Below are 19,623 nucleotides of genomic sequence, written 5' to 3'. Positions count from 1 at the left end.
TGAGAATTCCATGAAGTCTTTGTTTCTAATAGCTTGATAGTAATCTGTTTGTGTAAATGTACCACAATTTCTGTATTCCTTCTTTGGTTGGGGGACATCTTGGTTGTTTCAAGCTTCTGAATATAATAAATAAGACTGCTATAATGATAGAGAAGCAGATCTTACTACAAAAGCCTGTGCTCAACAAAACTTGAATATCTAGAAAAAAAGGGATGATTTTCTAGACAGATACCAACTACTAAAGTTAAGTTAGGATCAGATAAACCACTTAAACAGTACCATAATTATAAAGAAAAAGAAGCAGCCATTAAATGTCTCCCAGCCAAAAAACAACAACAACAACAACAACAACAAAAACAGGACCAAGTTGGTTTAGTGCAGAATTCTATCTGTCCCTCAAAGAACACCTAATCCAATACTTCTAAAATTATTTCATAAAATAGAAATAGAAGGAATATTACCCAATATATGCTATGAAGCCAAATTTATACTGATACCTAAATTACACAAAGACCCAATAAAGTAAGAAAATTTCAGACCAATTTACCATGTTAATATCAATCCAAAAATACTCAATAAAATTCTCACAATTTGCCGGGCGTGGTGGTGCACGCCTTTAATCCCAGCACTCGGGAGGCAGAGGCAGGCGGATTTCTGAGTTCGAGGCCAGCCTGGTCTACAAAGTGAGTGCCAGGACAGCCAGGGCTACACAGAGAAACCCTGTCTCGAAAAAACAAACAAACAAAAAAATTCTCACAATTTGAATCAAAAAAGAAATCAATCCCATCATCCCCTATGACTAAGTGGGCTTCATCCCTGTGATGCACAGATGGTCCAATATAAGAAAATCCATCAACTTAATTATGTAAACAAACTCAAACGGGAAAAAAAAACCACAACACCATCCTATCAGATGCTACCAAAGCCTTTGTCAAAGCACAAAACCCCTTCATGTTAAAAGTACTGGAAAGATCAGGAATTCAAAGTCTAGATCTAAATATAATAAGTGCAATATACAGAAAACCAGGAGCCAATATCAAAGTAAATGGAGATAATCTTGAAACAATCCCACTAAAATCAGGGACAAGACAAGGCTGCCCAGTCTCTCCATGTCTATTCAATATATTACTCAGAGTTCTAGCCACAGCAATTAGGCAACAAAAGATAATCAAAGGGGTACGAATTGGAAAGAAGAAAGTCATGGTATCACTATTTACACATGATATGATAGTACACATAAGCATCCCCAAAATTCCACAAGATGGCCCTTGCAGCAAATAAACAACTTTAACAATGAGGTTGGATATAATATTAACTCACATCAGTAGCCTCCAACTACTCAAAGGATAAATGGGCTGAAAAAGAAATTATGGAGAAGATACCCTTCACAACAGTCACAAATAATATAGAATGTCTTGACGTGACTCTAACCAAGCAAGTGAAATATCTGTATAACACGAAATTCAAATCTCTGAAGAAAGAAATCAAAGAAGACCACAGAAGATGGAAAGATCTCCCATTCTCATGGATTGGTAGGATTAATAAGTAAAAATGGGCATCTTATCCAAGCCAATTTACAAATTCAACACCCATCAAAATACCAATTCAATTCTTCACACATATAGAAAGAGTAATTCTCAAATTCATCTGGATTAAAATAAACAAAAAATAAACAACAACAAAACAGCACAACAAAAAAATCATTATCAGCAATAGAAGAACTTCTGGGTGGAATCATCATGCTGGACTTCAAGCTGTACAATGGAGGAATAGGGATAAAAACTGCATGTTATTGATACGGACAGGCAGGTAGATCAAAGGAAAAAAAGTGAAGACCCAGAAATGAGCCCATACACCTATGGTTACTTGATCTTTGACAAAGAAGCCAAAATCATTCAGTGGGGAAAAAAAAAAAAGAATTTTCAAAAAATGGTGGTTGTTAAACTTGTAGTTGGCATGTAAAAGAATGAAAGTTGATCCATCCTTAACTTCTTGTACAAAGCTCAAATCCAAGTGGATCAAGGGCCTCCACATAACACCAGGTTTATTGAATCATATACGAGAGAAATGAAGAAAGAAAATTGAACACACTGGCACAGAGGAAATTTTCATGAACAATACACCAATGGCTAATGCTTCAAGATCAAAAATTGACAAATTGAACCTCTCAAATTGGAAAAGGTTCTCTAAGGCAAAGGACAAAATCAATAGGACAAATGGCAAACCACAGATTGTGAAAAGACCTTTCTCAACCCTACATCAGATAGAAGGCTGATATCCAAAATATCTAATAAAAAATTGTTTAAAAAAATACAAGTTAGACTCCAGAAAACAAAATAACACTATTTAAAATGGGGTACAGAGCTAAACAAAGGCTACTCAATTGAGGAATATCAAATGGATATTCAACATCCTTAGTCATCAGGGAAATGCAAATCAAACAACCTTGAGAATCTACCTCACACCAATCAGAATGGCTAAAATCAAATACTCAGGGTAGAGAAGATGCTGGGTAGGATTTGGAGAAAGAGGAACACTCCTCCATTGCTGGAGGGACTGCCAGCTGGTAAAACCACTTTGGAAATCAGTCTGATGGTTCCTTGGAAAAATGGAAATAGTTCTACCTGACAACCCATCTATACCACCACTGGGCCTATACACAAATGTTGTACATTTATGTCATTTTTAAACATTTGAGTAAAAAAAATAAATTAAAAAAATAAAAAAGAGTTGAGTAATACAGCTCAGTGTAAAATTTTCACTTTTTATTTATTTTTTTTAATTTTTAATATTTTTATTACATATTTTCCTCAATTACATTTCCAATGCTATCCCAAAAGTCCCCCATAGCGCCCCCCACTTCCCTACCCACCCATTCCCATTCTTTTGGCCCTGGCATTCCCCTATATTGGGGCATATAAAGTTTGCAAGTCCAATGGGCCTCTCTTTCCAGTGATGTCCGACTAGGCCATCTTTCGATACATATGCAGCTAGAGACAAGAGCTCCGGGGTACTGGTTAGTTCATAATGTTGTTCCAACTATAGGGTTGCAGATCCCTTTAGCTCCTTGGGTACTTTCTCTAGCTTCTCGATTGGGAGCCCTGTGATACATCCAATAGCTGACTGTGAGCATCCACTCCTGTGTTTGCTAGGCCCCTGCATAGTCTCACAAGAGACAGCTATCTTTGGGTCCTTTCAGCAAAATCTTGCTAGTGTATGCAATGGTGTCCGAGTTTAGAAGCTGATTATGGGATGGATCCCTGGATACGGCAGTCTCTAGATGGTCCATCCTTTCATCACAGCTCCAAGCTTTGTCTCTGTAACTCCTTCCATGGGTGTTTTGTTCCCAATTCTAAGAAGGGGCACAGTGTCCACATTTTGGTCTTCATTCTTCTTGAGTTTCATGCGTTTAGCAAATTGTATCTTATATCTTGGATATCCTAAGTTTTGGGCTAATATCCACTTATCAGTGAATACATATTGTGTGAGTTCCTTTGTGATTGTGTTACCTCACTCAAGATGATGCCCTCCAGGTCCATCCATTTGGCTAGGAATTTCATAAATTCATTCTTTTTAATAGCTGAGTAGTACTCCATTGTGTAGATGTACCATAATTTCTGTATCCATTCCTCTGTTGAGGGACATCTGGGTTCTTTCCAGCTTCTGGCTATTATAAATAGGGCTGCTATAAACATAGTGGAGCATGTGTCCTTCTTACCGGTTGGGACATCTTCTACAGATTCAATGCAATCCCCATCAAAATTCCAACTCAATTCTTCAACAAATTAGAAAGTACAATCTGCAAATTCATCTGGAATAACAAAAAACCTAGGATAGCAAAAACTCTTCTCAAGGATAAAAGAACCTCTGGTGGAATCACCATGCCGGACCTAAAGCTTTACTACAGAGCAATTGTGATAAAAACTGCATGGTACTGGTATAGTGACAGACAAATAGACCAATGGAATAGAATTGAAGACCCAGATATGAACCCACACACCTACGGTCACTTGATCTTCGACAAGGGAGCTAAAACCATCCAGTGGAAGAAAGACAGCATTTTCAACAAATGGTGCTGGCACAACTGGTTGTTTTCATGTAGAAGAATGCGAATCGATCCATTCCTATCTCCTTGTACTAAGGTCAAGTCTAAGTGGATCAAGGAACTTCACATAAAACCAGAGACACTGAAACTTATAGAGGAGAAAGTGGGGAAAAGCCTTGAAGATATGGGCACAGGGGAAAAATTCTTGAATAGAACAGCAATGGCTTGTGCTGTAAGATCGAGAATTGACAAGTGGGACCTCATGAAACTGCAAAGCTTCTGCAAGGCAAAAGACACCATCAATAAGACAAAAAATTTTTTTTCACTTTTTAATTCATTTTTATTGAGGGGTCTATAGATTGCTTCTGGATTCTGGCTGTTATGCATTAAGATGCAAAGAATATAGTTGAGCTAATGTCATTGTGGTAAGATTGTCAATACTTTTGATATATGTTCAGGAGTGTTATGACTGGTTGTTGAGGCCTTTATAATCAAAGTGTCTATAAAAGTTTGCCATGAATGGAGGAAGGTACCCTTTTCTTCAGGTCCTCAACAACATCAACTGTCACTTGTTTCTGATCTTAGCCAGGCAGACATGAATGATATGAAGTTACAGAATCGCTTTGGTTTCCATTACTCTGCTGATTGTTGAACATTTATTCAAAAGTTTTTCAGACATCAGATATTCTCCTGTTGAAAATTCTATGTTTATATCTGTACAGCATTTTAACTAAAATATTTGGTTTGTTAATATCTAGTTTCTTGAGTGTTTTAGATATTTTGCATATCAGTTATGTGGAAGACATAGAGTTGGTGAAAATAGTTTTTGCCTTCTGAAGACTACAGTTTTGATATATTGATGTTTCCTTTGTCTTACAAGACCTTTTTATTTTCATGAGCTTTCTTTTTATTAACTGTGATAATGTGCAGTGACAGTATTATTGGTGTTCTGTTCAGAATGTTGTTTACTGTTTCAATGCATTCAAGGCTATGACCTAATTTTTCTCCTAATAGATTCAGTGTTTCTGGTTTTATGAAAATATATTTGATCCAACTGAACTTGAGTTTTGTGTAATATGCTAGATGTACATTTTTTTGCATTCTATAATTACGGGAATCTAGTGAGATTTCACCATTTGTTGGAAATACTTTCTTTTTTACAATTGTGTATATTTAAAATCTTTATCTGGAATCAGGTGTCCTTAGATGGATGTATATAAGTCAGGGTATTCCATTCGATTCTATTACCCAACCTGTCTTTTTTAGCTAATACAATGTGGGGGTTTTTTATTATTGCTTTATAGTACAGATTGAAATCATGGCAAGTGATAAAATAGGATTTTCTTTTATTGTACAGAATTTTTTTTAGCTAACTGGGTTTTTATTTCTACATATGAAGCTGAGTATTTGTCTAAGTCTCGTAAAGTATTCTGTTGGAATTTTGCTAAAGATTACATTGAAACTTGAGATTGCTTTTGGCTTAACAGTCATTTTCATTATGTTGATCCTACTGATATAACAGCACATGATGTCCTTCTGTCTTCTTATATCTTTTTCAATTTCTTTCTTGAAATAATTAATGTTTTTATTATAAATGTTTTCAATTGCTTGGTAAGTTTTAACACACATTTTTAAATATAATTTGTGGCTGTAGTTAAAGATGTTATAGTCCTAATTTTTTCCCCAACCTGTTAATTGTTACAATATAAGATTTTAGTGATACACACACACACACATACATACATAAACATAAACATATACATAAAAACATACATATATACATATATATACATATATACACATATACACATATACACATATATGCATATATACATATATACATATATATACATATTTATACATATATATATACATATATATATATACATATATATATATATATACACACACATATATATATATTAGTTTTTTTTAATCCTGCAATTTTGGAGTATGAGTTTCATGATAGAATTTTTGGTTACTTGTCTATGTTATCATGTCATCTGCAATTTGTGATTTTTTGATTGCTTCCTTTTCAATTTGAAATCCCTTCAAATTCTTTACTGTATTACTGTTTTATCTCCAACTGTACATACTATGTTGAACTAATCTGGAGATAGTGTACAGCTTTATCTTGTTCCTGATTTTTGAGGAATTGCTTTCTTGGATACAGGCTTGGTGTAAACTGTCTTTATTATGTGTATGTCCTTTGTATCCCTGATCTGTACAAGACTTTTGTCATGAAGATGTGCTCAATTTTGTCAAATGACCTTACAGCATCTAATGACATGATCCTGTACTTTGATTTCAATTTTTCATTATGTGGATTACCTTGAGAGATTTTTGTACATTGAACAATGGCTGCATCTCATAGACTACACGTGGTTGATCATAGTGGATGATATTTTGAGTGTTCCTTCAATTCCTTTTCAGGTACTTATTGAGTATTTTTGCATCTATGTTCAGGAGGGAAATGTGTCTATAATTGATATTTTTTATTCTTTGTGGCTTTAGTCATTAAAGTGTCACTGGCATTTTAAATGAATTGTGTAATGTTTCTTCTGGATATGTTTCAAGGAGGATCAGCATTAGTTCTTCCTTGAGAGTCTGGTTGAATTCTGCTCTAAATCACCTGGCCTTCAGTTTTTGTGTTTGTTTTTGTTGGGTGATTTTAATGACTTCTTTTATTTCCTTCAGGGCTATAGGGCAATTTACGTTGCTTATCTGATTTTGATTTAACTTGGATAAGTAGTATTTATGAGGGAAATTGTCCCTTTCTTTTACCACTGGTTGGAATATTAATCTTTAAAGTAAAAACATGATTATTTGGATCTCTTTGGTAAATGTTGTTGTTTGTTTTTTTTTTTTTTTTGTTTCTGACTTTGGTGATTTGGGTATTTTGTGTCTTTTAGGCAATGTGAATAAATGTTCTCCTATCATATGGCTTTTCTTAGAGAATCAACTCTTGTTTAATGTATTCTTTGTTTTGTTCTCTGTTTCTGTTTTAATAAATTAAGCAATGAGTTTGAATATTTCCTGCCATGCAGTCTCTGTGCATGTGTTTGCTTCTGTTCCCTAGAGCATACAGATGTGCTGTTAAGTTAGATGGAGATCTCTGCAGTATTTTTGACACAAATACTTAGTGCTTTAAAGCTTCCTCTTAGCAAAATTTTATTGAGTACTATAAATTTGAGTGTGATGTACATTCATTTTCACTCATTTGTACAAAATATTTAATTTCTTACTTTACTTATGCATTGATTTACTACTCATTCAGTAGAGAGTTGTTCAGTTTCCATATGTTTGTAAGCTGTATGTTGTTCCTGGCATTGTTGATATCCTACTATATTTAGTATTTGTCTGATCATATATACTGCTTTATTTCAATTTTTCATGTATTTAGACATGCTTTGAGAAAAGGTATGTAGTAATTTTCTAAGAGTGTTTTATCATGTGCTCAGAAGAAATTATTTTCCTTTGTTTTATGTGAAACACATTTAGTTTTCTGTTACATACATTTGTTTCATATTGCCTGATACCTCTATGATTTCTGTGGTTACTTTTTGTCTGGAATGAACAGACCATTGGTGAGAGTGGGATATTGAAGTATCAGTCTACAAGTGTGTGAGGGATGGTGCATAATTTAACCTTTAGTACTAGTTCTTTTTAAGTCTTGGTACCCTTGAATTTAAGGTATATTTTTTGAGAAAGGAAATATAATATTGGTAGATTTCCTTTGATAAGTATGAATTCCACTTCCCCATCTTTTTATAAGTATGTGAGTTTTAACTCTATTTTGTTAGACATTAACATGTCTACCTTAGCTATCTTCTTGGATAATTGTTTGAAAATTGCTTCTAGGCCTTTACTCTGAGATAATGTCTATCCTTGATGTTGAGGAGTGTTTGCATTATGCAGCAAAGTAGACATCTTGTTTTTGTCAGCATTTGGTTTGGTGGTATTGTTTTACAAGGAATTAAGTACAATAATAATGAGAGATATCAATAATTAATGATTGTTAACTCTTGTAATTTTGTTGTAGGTATTGATGGTGGTGGTGGTGATGGGTGCGTTTTTGCTTTCCTCCTTTTATTATGCTGGTCTGAGATTATTTATTGCCTGAAGTTTCAGGAATACATCTGACTTCCTTGGGTTAGAGATTTTCTACCTGTACATTTTTGTCCTTTGTGTTTCTCATGGAGTATCTTGTTTTCTTCTTCCATGGTGATTGGAAGTTTTGCTGGGTATAATACTCTTCATGGATAGCTGTGGTCTCTTAGAATATACTTAAGTCAGGCCAGGCCCATTTGAGTTTTAAAGCCTCTATTGAGAAGTCCCATACAATTGTCTTAGGCATGACTTTATATATTACTTGGCATTTTTCATTGCAGTTTTAATCTTTTTGTAGTTGATGTTTTCTTTTCTTTTTTATTTAGTGTTTTGATTATTATATAGCAGGAAGTTTTCTTTCCTTGTCTTTTTGTATTCTGTAAGCTGATTGAATGTTTTTAAGCATCACTTTCTTTAGGTTAGGAAATTTTTATTTTAAGAATTTGATAAAATATATCCTGAATTTTTGACTTGGGCATTTAAACTTCTATTATTTCTGTTGGTTTAATACTTGGTCTTTTTATATTGTCCCTAATTTCCTGGATTTTTTTTTTTTTGGTCTGAAATTTTTTAAAGTTGACATCTTCTTTGAAGGATTTCATTTTATCTATGCTGTCTTCTATGACTGGAATTCTTTTTTCTGTCTCTTGTATTCTGTTTGGAAATGCTTTTACCTGTAATTCTTGTTCACTTACCTTGATTATCCATTACCAGAATCCCCTCATTTTGTATACTCTTTGTTGCTTCTATGTTGATTTTCTGGATTAAATACACTCATTCATTTCCTTCACCACTGTATGTATTTCTATCACCTTCACTTTCTTGACATTTTTTACTGAATTTATAAGTTCCTTTCCATTTCTTATTGTTTTTTTTCAAATTCTTTAAGGGATTTAATCATTTTTTCTTTATGAACCTCTGTCATTTGCACAAAGTTGTTGTAAAGGTCATTTGCTGTTATTCATTTGTGTTGGGATATTAAGGGTTTATAAATACATATTATAAAGAGATTGCAAGGAAGTAGTGCTGTCATGGTGCTTGGACTATTATTCACTGTGTCTATACTGATGTCTAGTCATCTGGATTTGTAACAGTTATACATATAGGTACTAACTTTGGATTTGTCTTCCTTGGACTTTCTATAACTTTTTATTTTTCTTCCTTGGTTTCTGGATCATCTCTGGTCTTCTGGATGAAGTGTCATGTGCCTAATTTAAATCACTGCTTATTGTCTCTGTTCTAGTTGGCTGTTGCACTTCTGGTGGCCTCAATAACTTCTGATTCATGCAAGCAAAATAGATGGTAGCTCATCTGATTTAAAGTAAGATGGCCAATCACCAGAATTGATAGGAGGCTTCTGTCAGAGTGTGGAGCATAACATGGTGACAAGTAAAGCAACAGTGATGAGGGGTTTACTGTCTGTGGATGGGGAGGGTGGAAAAGCTATCTTGCCTGAGGTTCAGGAAACTAGTCTGACATCTAGTTGGGTAGAAGTTTTCTTCCAGAAGTGTGGGCTTCAATATGGAGATAAAGAGAGAAGGGAAGATTGGGGTTAAATTGTTTTCCTCCTTTCCTTTTAGGAAAAGACAAATTTAAATTTAATATACATGAAATATAAAGGAAAATATATACTTTCTGATTAATTTACAACAATGCATATAAGCCTTATCTTTCTGTAAAAAGTAAAATAACTGACTGCGAAATTTCAAGGAAAATGCTGTCATGAAGTAAACATTAAGAGACACAACGTATACATTTACTTTACTCTTTTTTATCTTAATTGATCTACCCATTTAGATACCTATATTGATCAATATTTCAAATAATCTAGTAAATTCTAAAATATTAAACTTTTTTTCTGAAAAAAAAAAACATATTCTTCATATGCTCCATGAAGGATTTCCACTCAATATTAGAATTCACAATGAAAGAAGTGTACATTTTCTTAAAAAGTTAAGCAAATTTCAAATAAACTTAACATTTTGATATTTTTACTTAATAAGATGAAGATGAATGATAATCCAGCAGAATGAAAGTTTTGCAATGATGAAATTATGACATTTAATAGCTATCTTCTTTTTAAAGAAAACTTTCCTTTCTTTTATAATTGTACATATGTAAGATATATGACTTTTTTCCTAAGCAGGAGTTTGTATATAATGTCAAAGTCTGATTAGTTTATTTTCCATATCCATATAGTGTTCTGTGTTTGGAGACTTGCATTCTTCACTTTTATTTCTGATACATTATAAATAATAAGTTCATAATCTATGATGTCCCTTAAAGTGATGATCAGTAGATATTGTAATTCTCTCAAATTTTTCTTTTTTACTTAACTAAATTTTTTATTGTTTTTATATACAAAATGGTGACTCCCTTCCCCTCCTCACCTTGCAGATATTTTCACCACATGTGCCCTCCCTCGTCTTTGCCTATAAGAGAATGTGCTCCTGGTATCCTCCCTCAATGGAACAAACAGGCACTGTAGAATTAGACACATCTTCTCCCATGAGGCTAGACAGGGCAGTCCTCTGCTACTCATGTGCTGTATGAACAGAGCAGCTCATATATGCTCTTTTGTTCATGCATATGACTCTGGGATTTATGAGGGTTCCAGGTTAGTTGACACTATTGGTTTCCTTTTAGATGGCCTTCTCATCCATGCCTTCAGTCCTTCCCATAACACTCCCCTAAGGTTTAAAAACCTTATTCTAACTCCAGGGTTGTCTCCCCTTGTGATTTCCCTGTTGTTTCTATTTCCATTTGTGGATCCTGGATGGTTTTTTCATTTCCTTCTCCCGTTTGACTGTATTTTGTGTAATTCTTTAATGCATTTTGATGTTTCCTCTTTAAGGGCCTCCAACTCTTTACCTGTGTTTCCCAGTATTTACTTAAGGGAGCCATTCATGCCCTTCCCAAAGTCCTCTATCATCATCATTATAAGTGATTCTAGTTAGGAAACTTGCTCTTCTGGTGTGATCGTGCATCCAGTCTTGCCATGGTGGAAGAACTGAATTCTGATGATGCTAAGTAACCATGGTTTTGGCTGCTCTGTTCTATTACTGTCTCCGGCCATCTGATTATCTCTAGTGTTACCTGTCCTCACTATATCTGACTGGATCTATCCTTCTTGTGGTCCTGGTTGTGTAAGAACTCCTCAGAGTTCAGTTGTCTCTTTGATCCTGTCATTCTAGGATACTGGGATACTGAGATTCTTGGTGTCAGAGCTCCTGAGAGTGGAGCTTCTTCTGGGTGTTGTGGGACTGGCTGTGGAGATGAGGACCAAGGTCTGCTCAGGGCACCAGCTCAGACTGATTGGAGCCCATGACACTGGTCAGGTGCAGTTCCTTAGTGCTCCGATCCTGCTGGTACCAGTTACTTTCCATGTTGGGACAGATGTTATGTTCTATGCACCTCTGATCCAATGATCCTGGGTGTGTTAGAGCACCTGAGAGTGGATCTTCCACTGTGTGTGGAGACTGGTTAAAGAGTTGACACCCAAGGTCTGCACTAGGCACTGTCCCAGACTGAATGCAAACTTAATAATTTCTAAGAATATTTGAGACTTTACAATGGATTTATTCTACTCTTTCGTTTTCTTTGTGGTAGAATCCTTGTACATCCAGGGCTTTCGAGATCCCTAAATACAGCACAAACTGCTTTGGAATTTACAGATATGCCTGCTTCTGCTTCTTTATGATAATATTGTAGCAATGTAGTAGGACACTTGTATATGCTGGTGGTATAAACAACGACATAGACACTTTTTCATATTTTAAAGCTTAGGAGTTTTAGCTGAGCAGATTACCAGACAGATTACAACATCACTAATTCCAAACCTGGCACTATGTCCTGGATATAGACAGCTCTACTTCTCTCCTCATTTTCACATCCAAACAATAATGGTGGTGTCTTGCTAGAACATCTCTCCCTTTTGCTTTCTGCTTTGAAGAATCCCCATATCTCCTGGAAGTTTTGCTATCCCACTTTCTGCTTAGCTATTAGTGGTCAGATATATATTACATCCAAAAGACAAGTGAGGAAGGATGTATGTTCACAAAATATTAGACCAGTGATGGGCTATAGAAATAGCAATTCCATGAACTGAGAACTAAGATAGAACTTTGCTCTCAACAAGTTTGGCAGTCAACAATATAATATAGTGAAAAAATGCCACACAAAGTACCCCTACATAGAGACTTGCCATCATGCCTATACTTTTCAGTGTTTTCTTAAGAACTGTTTTGTGGGATAATACACCATGCCAGAAAGCACGATAAGCTTGAGTGGTTCTGAGAACCCAACAGCCACGTACCCACCTGAGATGGTAGGCATCCCCCTATACCCTACTTGATTCCTAAACTGACACATGTGCCATATTTCCCACAAAAGGAAAAATCATCTGTGATCACGTGTAGAAAACTAAGCTTCTTTATGCTAATGAGGAATGCAGAGTCCCTGAGGTTTTACCCGGTAAGATTGCCTTCCTGGACATTATTTCTTACAAAATGTATTTAATCTCTAGTACATGCTTAGAATGTGATATGCACTTATTTTCCAAGATGTACAAACAATAAAGTTTGTACAAAATAAAAATCTTGCCACAGATAGATTGAAATTGCTAAGTAAGTTCTTTCACAATAATCTATCACGAGAATCTGGTGGCTTTATGAAGAATCAATTATTTTGCATAAGTTTTGATACTGGAAGAGAAGAAGAGTGGATAACTTTGAAGAAATATACTTGATTTTATGGTTCAATTATGTTATATTTCCACATCTGCAAACCAGAGAAAGCAAGCTCTCTTGGGTCTATAATTAACAAGGTTCCCCTTTCAGGATCTTATTAACTACAATTGTCATAGCATACCATTTTAATTGAAAAAAATTCATTGGCTGACATAAAAGTGTGGGTTCTAAGCAAACACAACCGTTCAAAGTATAGAACTAGTGCACTAAAGTTGTATGTATAATTATTATGAGTTTCCCACGTGTATGCTGTGATACTTCTCTGCAGGATAAGTGCGCGAAACTACCAACTCGTTTTGGCCATGTTATTTGCCGTCAATGAGATCAACTTGAACTCTCACATTTTACCAAACACCTCTCTTGGACTTGAGATTTATAATCTGCCAGATATTGAAAAGAACATTTTTAGGAGTGTATTCGCTTGGCTCACAGGTTTGAGTAAATTGATCCCTAATTATACCTGTAAAAAAGAAAGCAAATCAGCTGCTACACTTACTGGAGTATCATGGAAAATATCTGAAACAATTTGGACCATATTAGATCTTTACAAATTTCCTCAGGTGAGTGCAAGTGATGTGAGTAATGAGCAGCCAGAACTATTTTCTCTGATTTTACCTGTTTGTAAAATGAAAGGGACAGAGTTTGATTACTTAAGTTGAAATATCATCTACAAAGACAAAGACACATTGGTTTTTTGGGGGGCTTTTTGTTTTTTTTTGTTGTTTTGTTTTGTTTTTTTACTTTTAAATATAGTATACTGGCTGATTTTGTGTCAACTTGACCCAGGCTGGAGTTATCACAGGGAAAGGAGCTTCCGTTTAGAAAATGCCTCCAGGAGACACTGCTTCAATGCATTTTCACAATTAGTGGTCAAGAGTGGAGGGCCCATTGTGGGTGGTGCCATCCCTGGGCTGGTAGTCTTGGGTTCTATAAGAAAGCAACCTGAGCAAGCCAAGGGAAAATGCCACTAACATCCCTCCACAGACTTTGCATCAGCTCCTGATTCCTGACCTGCTTGAGTTCCAATACTGACTTCCTTTGGTGATCAACAGCAATGTGGAAAGTTTAATAATTTCATTTTCTCTTTTAAGACTAAGACATTTTGAATGGCAATTCTTGGTCTCCATTTTAACATTTTGTATTTCTTTCAGCTTACTTTTGGGCCTTTTGATCCTGTTCAGATTGGTAGAAACCAGTTTCAATCTCTCTACCAGGTGGCCCCCAAAGACACAGCTCTGTTGTCTGGTATTGCCTCTTTGATGATTCATTTCAACTGGAACTGGGTGGGACTCCTCATCTCAGATGACCACAGAGGTGCTCAGTTTCTATCAGACTTTAGAAAGGAGCTAGACAAAACTAGAATCTGCATAGCTTTTGTGCAAACAGTATTATATGTGGGGGAAACCCGACTTTATTTGCTATTCCCAAATCATATCCACATTCTAGAATCATCGACAGCAGATGTGATTGTAATTTATGGACCCACTTCTATTCTATTAACTTTAATAGAAAGCACACATAGAAAGTCCAACATGAAAAAAGTTTGGGTTATGAATACAAAATGGTTTTGCCCCAATATAGAACTATATAATATGTTAGAATTATCCCATGGGGCTCTCATTTTTTCACCCCATTATGAGGAGATTGCTGGTTTCAAAAAGTTTATGCAAGAAGCCACCCCCTTCAAGTACCCAGAAGATATTTTTCTTCATATATTGTGGTACTGGTATTTCGAATGCTCATTTTTGCATTCTGAATGTAAAGTATTTAAAAACTGTCTGCAGAATGCCTCTTTGGAATTGTTGCCAGGGAATATTTTTACAATGGCCATGACTGAAGAGAGTTATAATGTGTATAATGCTGTGTATGCAGTGGCCCACAGTCTGCAGGAGGAGACCCTCAGTCAAATACAATTTCAACCACACTCAAATATTGATAGGACTCAGTTATTCCCCTGGCAGGTAATGTGAAATTCCTGTATTTTAAACTCCCCAATATAACATCAAATGCTTTAGAAGCTCTCAAACTAGTTATGCTAGATTACTTTTTCCATTCAATAATCTATAAGAGGTAGCATATATTTCAGTGCCTAGATATCAATGTACATATATGTCCATAAACATGACTGATAAGTGTACCTGTGGAAGATTGAACTAACAGAATAATTCTTATTTTGGTAGAAAAAATATGGTTATTGCTCTTTGCAATTTCTCAGAACGAAAACCCAGATTTCAATGATGCACTTAGCCCTAAAGAGGTTTGATGTCTCAGGGTGGGTAACATGCCGAGAAGGCTCCACCATCTCAGAGAAAGTGATGGGCAACAGGGATATGGGTTGTCTGAGGGATAGCCTGGAAAGAAGAGCTGCAATCAGGATGGAATTGAATAACTAAATTTAAAATTATATAGATAATAGAAAAATAATTATCTAGATCCACTTTATCAAGGGGATTTAGGAAGTAAAATGATAATTGTCAGAAGAAAGATGATTAGAGGGTAAAGAAAATGAAAATATTGATTAGAGAATACATTACTAGAGATAACCAAGATTAATTTGTTTTTCTTCATTCTGACCTATAGTTAGTAGTAGTGGGTATGCACAGTTGTCAATTTTACTGAATCTGGAATTATCTAAAACTGAAAAGCCCGCCTGTAGGGTCTCCTAGAGTTTTCATGGTATAGTTGGCTTGAGAGGTATGTGTTATGAGGTTACGGGTGTTTTCATTTTCAGATCCTGGAGAATTTTCTATGCTTTTTTATTCTTAGGAACCATAAGCACTCTCTAAGGTAGTAAAACATATAGGCCAACTGTCCCCCTCTGGATTCCATAGAAGTTATCAAAATTTGTAGATCTTTGCTAAAAATCCATGTTAAACAACACTGTCTAATTTGCAAACTGGTATTATATTCTACATTGTTAAGTTTATTAAAGTCTGATTTTTTTTTAACTAAACAATCTGGATACAAAACAAAACAAAGAAAATCAGGTATTCATGTTGATTTTATACAAAATATATCCAATATTCCTGGATGCCATTAGAATTTTTATGTGCTAAAATCACTCCTGTTTATCCACCAAACTCAAATTACTTCATCATAAATATAGTGGCTAAGAAATTTTCAGAAAATATAAGAAGATAGATAGTTTTCAGAGAAGTTGATGTTTGTTTACTATATAGTTCTTGATCATTTTTCAATATTTGGCATAATTCTAAAACAATTAAAAAATAATGGAGCAAAATAGACTCCTTTCCCATTATTTTACAGATACTTAGAATTATATCTTATTCCATTAGATTACAGTGATAGAAATGATGAACTTAGAATCTTTTTTTTTTTTTTTTAAGTTGAAACTTGTTTTCTCTCTTATCCTTTATTGTTTGGCACTGCTTGATAAATTATATTCTATGCAAACTGACATTTACAAAAACAAATATTTATATTCTCCTAAGCTTTCCTTTGTTCAACCCCATAGGTAATTAATTAAAACAGCATTAACATGATATATTACATACACGATACATTTACAGTCAGAACATTACTTCTTATGACACTATAACTGCAATTTCATGACAGGATTTCATAAATGTTTTAGCTTCACCCTTTTCTGAAGAAGATTCAAGTGAAAAATTCTGTTGGTGACCATGTGGTTCTAGACTGGAAAAGGAAGGCAGATCCAGAGTATGATATTACCAACATTTGGAATTTCCCAACAGGTCTTTCACTATTAGTGAAAGTGGGTACATTTGTTCCCAGTGCTCCCAAAGGGGAACAATTGTCAATGTCTGAATATATGATTAATTGGCCTATAGGATTTACAGAGGTGAGTGTGTATCTAATAGAAGTAAATATTATATGTTTCTGGATGTAATGACTCTTGGTTGGTATTTTTGACCACATCAATACACTAAAAACTATCAATCTTAAGGTTTTTGCTGATGACTCATTCTGGTGGATGTGTTTTAAATATTTTCCAATTATCTATTCATTTTATCATTTTAAAAAAGGATATCAATTAGTCTTTTCTGAGGACATTGTAATAAAAGAGATATCAGGATGTTTATATTGACTTCCTGAGTCATTGGTAAATTTATTTTCAAAATAACATAAATTGCAATAACCTGACAAGAGGAATCTTAGTAGGAATAATATTTCCAAACCTCTTTCATCAAGCAAAACCTGTCAAGTATTGTACTTTGAAAGGGTTTACACATGAGGGACCATTATACTGAGAGTGGATTTATTTCCCCAATTTATGAAAATAAAGAGAAAGAAATTAGTGAAACAACACTCTTTAGAATAGCCAGCAGGTCTTTCACTATTAGTGAAAGTGGATACATCTGCTCACAGTTCTGAGGAACAATTGTCTATATCTGAATATAGGACTAATTGGCCCAGAGGTGGGTATGTCTCTATTGTAAGTAAATATTATGTTTCTAAATCTAATGACCCTTGGTTGCTATTATGGACCACATCAATACCTAAGCAAATCAAAGGATATGAATGAAAATAACCTCAAGTCCCTGAATAAAGAAACTGAAGATTTCAGAAGATAGAAAGATCTTCCTTTCTCATAGATTAGTTGGATAAACCTAGTGACAATGAACTATTTTTGACTGTTACCAAAATTCCACATATTTAACAAAGCAATATACAAATGCAATGCAATTCCTATCAAAAGTACCACACAATCATTTACAGACTTTGGAAGAGCAATTATCAAATTCATATGGAAGAACAATAAGCCAGGATGCAAAACTGAACCTTACCAATAAAATAACCTCTGGAGGAATTACCATCCTTGGTCTCAAGTTGAACTACAGAGCAATGGTATAAAAACTGCATGGTTTTGGTATAGAAACAAGGTAGTTAATCAGTGGAATGAAATTCATTCCCAGAAGTACATTTATAGACACTTGACTTTTGACAAAAACTTAAAGAAACATACAATGAAAAAAGAAAGCGTCTTCAGCAAATGATTCTGGTCCAACTGGATATCTGCTTTGTAGAACAATGCAAATAGATCCATATTCATCACTCCTCAAAACACCCAAGTCGAAATGGGTCAAAGACCTCACCATGATACCAGATACACTGAGTATAATTGAAGAGAAATTGGTGAATAATCTTGAACCCATTGGTGTAGAAGACAATATCCTGGGTGGATCATGGAACAATTAATAGATGGGACCTCATGACCGTGGAAAGCTTCCATAAGGCCTAGAAGAGTGTCAAAGGACAAACATGGAAGCTGGCAATCTGGGAAAAGTTCTTCACTAACCCTACATCCAACAGTGGTTTAATATTCCAAATAATAATGTACTCATGAAGTTAGATTCTAAAACTTGAAAAGTGAATAACCCAATAAAAATGTGATAAAAAGCTACACAGAGAATTTTCAAAAGAGGAGTCTCAAATGTATTAGAAGTGGTTAAAGATATATTCAACAATCTTAGTGATCAGGGAAATGTAAATCAAAATGACCCTGAAAATCAGTCTGACACAAATAAAATGGCCAAGATAAAAACTGAAGAGATAGCTTCTGTTAATGAGGACATAGAGACATGGGAACACTAGTCCATTGCTGTTGAGATTGCAAACTTGTGCAAGGACATAGGAAAGCAATCTGGTGGTTGCTCAGAAACCTGGAAATAGTACTACATGAAGACACAGATATACTGTTCCTGGACATATACTCAAAACTGCTCCACCATATTTGGAAATGTGCTCCACTATGTTTATAGTAGCCTGATTCGTTATAGCCAGAAACTAAAAGCAACCTAGATGTCCCTCAACCAATATATACATAGATAGATAGATAGATAGATAGATAGATAGATAGATAGATAGATAGATAGATAGATAAAGATGTGGTTAACTCACACAATGTTATACTATGCAGCTATAAAAATTAGGACTTTAAAATTTCCAAGAAATTGGATAGAAATAGAAAATATCATCCTCAATGAGGTAACCTAGATTCAAAAGACATGAATAGTTACACTTATAATAAATATTAGTGACTAAGAACATGATACACATTTTACAATCCATAGAACCAAAGAAAAAGGAAGGCCAAATCGAGGATGCTTGAATCTCACTTAGAAGGGGTATAAAATAATCATAAAATGGTAAATGGAGGGAGATAACTTTCTGTGGTAGGGAATGTGGTAGGGAATGCTGGTTTCAGTATCAGATCTTAGAAGAGTCAGAAAAGATGTTCAGATAGGAGAACCAAAGGTGAACTGTACCTGCCAGGAGTGGAGGAGTTAGGGAAATCTGAAGGAAGAGTCAGAGACATGTCATTAGGAAGGCCAACAGTAGTTAGTGCATGTGATGATAACTAAGACCAATAGCACTGCAGTTATGGCACATAAAGAGGACACCTTCTATATCCAAGCATTTCCAGCAGTAGAGGGATAAGGGCAACAACATAGCCACAAATTTTGACCCAAAATAGTCCTAGCTACAAGAAATGCAGTGATGTTGCAGAGACTGAGAGAATGGCCAACCAATAACTGGCCCAACTTCAGGAGCACTCCAGGGGCAAGTATCAATCCCTGACACATATAATGGTACCTATTATGCTTGCAAAGAAGAACCTAGTTTAACTGTCCTTCCAGAGGCTCCATCCAGCAGTTAACTGAAACAAGCAAAAAGACTCACAGCCTAACACTGGACACAGTTACAGGACAATTATGGAAGTATTGGAGCCCAGAA

At 35.0% G+C, this 19,623-nt stretch overlaps 1 protein-coding gene across 2 annotated transcripts in view; it reads left to right on the top strand.

Moving 5' to 3' along the window:
* The window catches only part of LOC110288388 (vomeronasal type-2 receptor 116-like), a 43,852-nt gene that overhangs the window by 10,336 nt on the left and 13,893 nt on the right, over positions 1-19,623 (top strand). The window contains exons 2-4 of one of the 2 annotated variants that reach the window (XM_085842962.1): positions 13,172-13,463; positions 14,055-14,864; positions 16,499-16,726. In XM_085842962.1, coding sequence (XP_085699088.1) covers positions 13,172-13,463; positions 14,055-14,864; positions 16,499-16,726 — 1,330 coding nt within the window. The remainder of the gene's footprint in view (positions 1-13,171; positions 13,464-14,054; positions 14,865-16,498; positions 16,727-19,623) is intronic. The other variant, XM_085842963.1, reaches the window with a different exon arrangement.

The sequence above is a fragment of the Mus caroli genome, unplaced genomic scaffold, assembly GCF_978045245.1.
Source record: "Mus caroli unplaced genomic scaffold, Mus_caroli_1 scaffold_9, whole genome shotgun sequence".
In the NCBI taxonomy this organism is placed as follows: Eukaryota; Metazoa; Chordata; class Mammalia; order Rodentia; family Muridae; genus Mus; species Mus caroli.
Note: the sequence above shows the minus strand (reverse complement) of the source record. Positions and strands in the feature narration are given on the sequence as shown.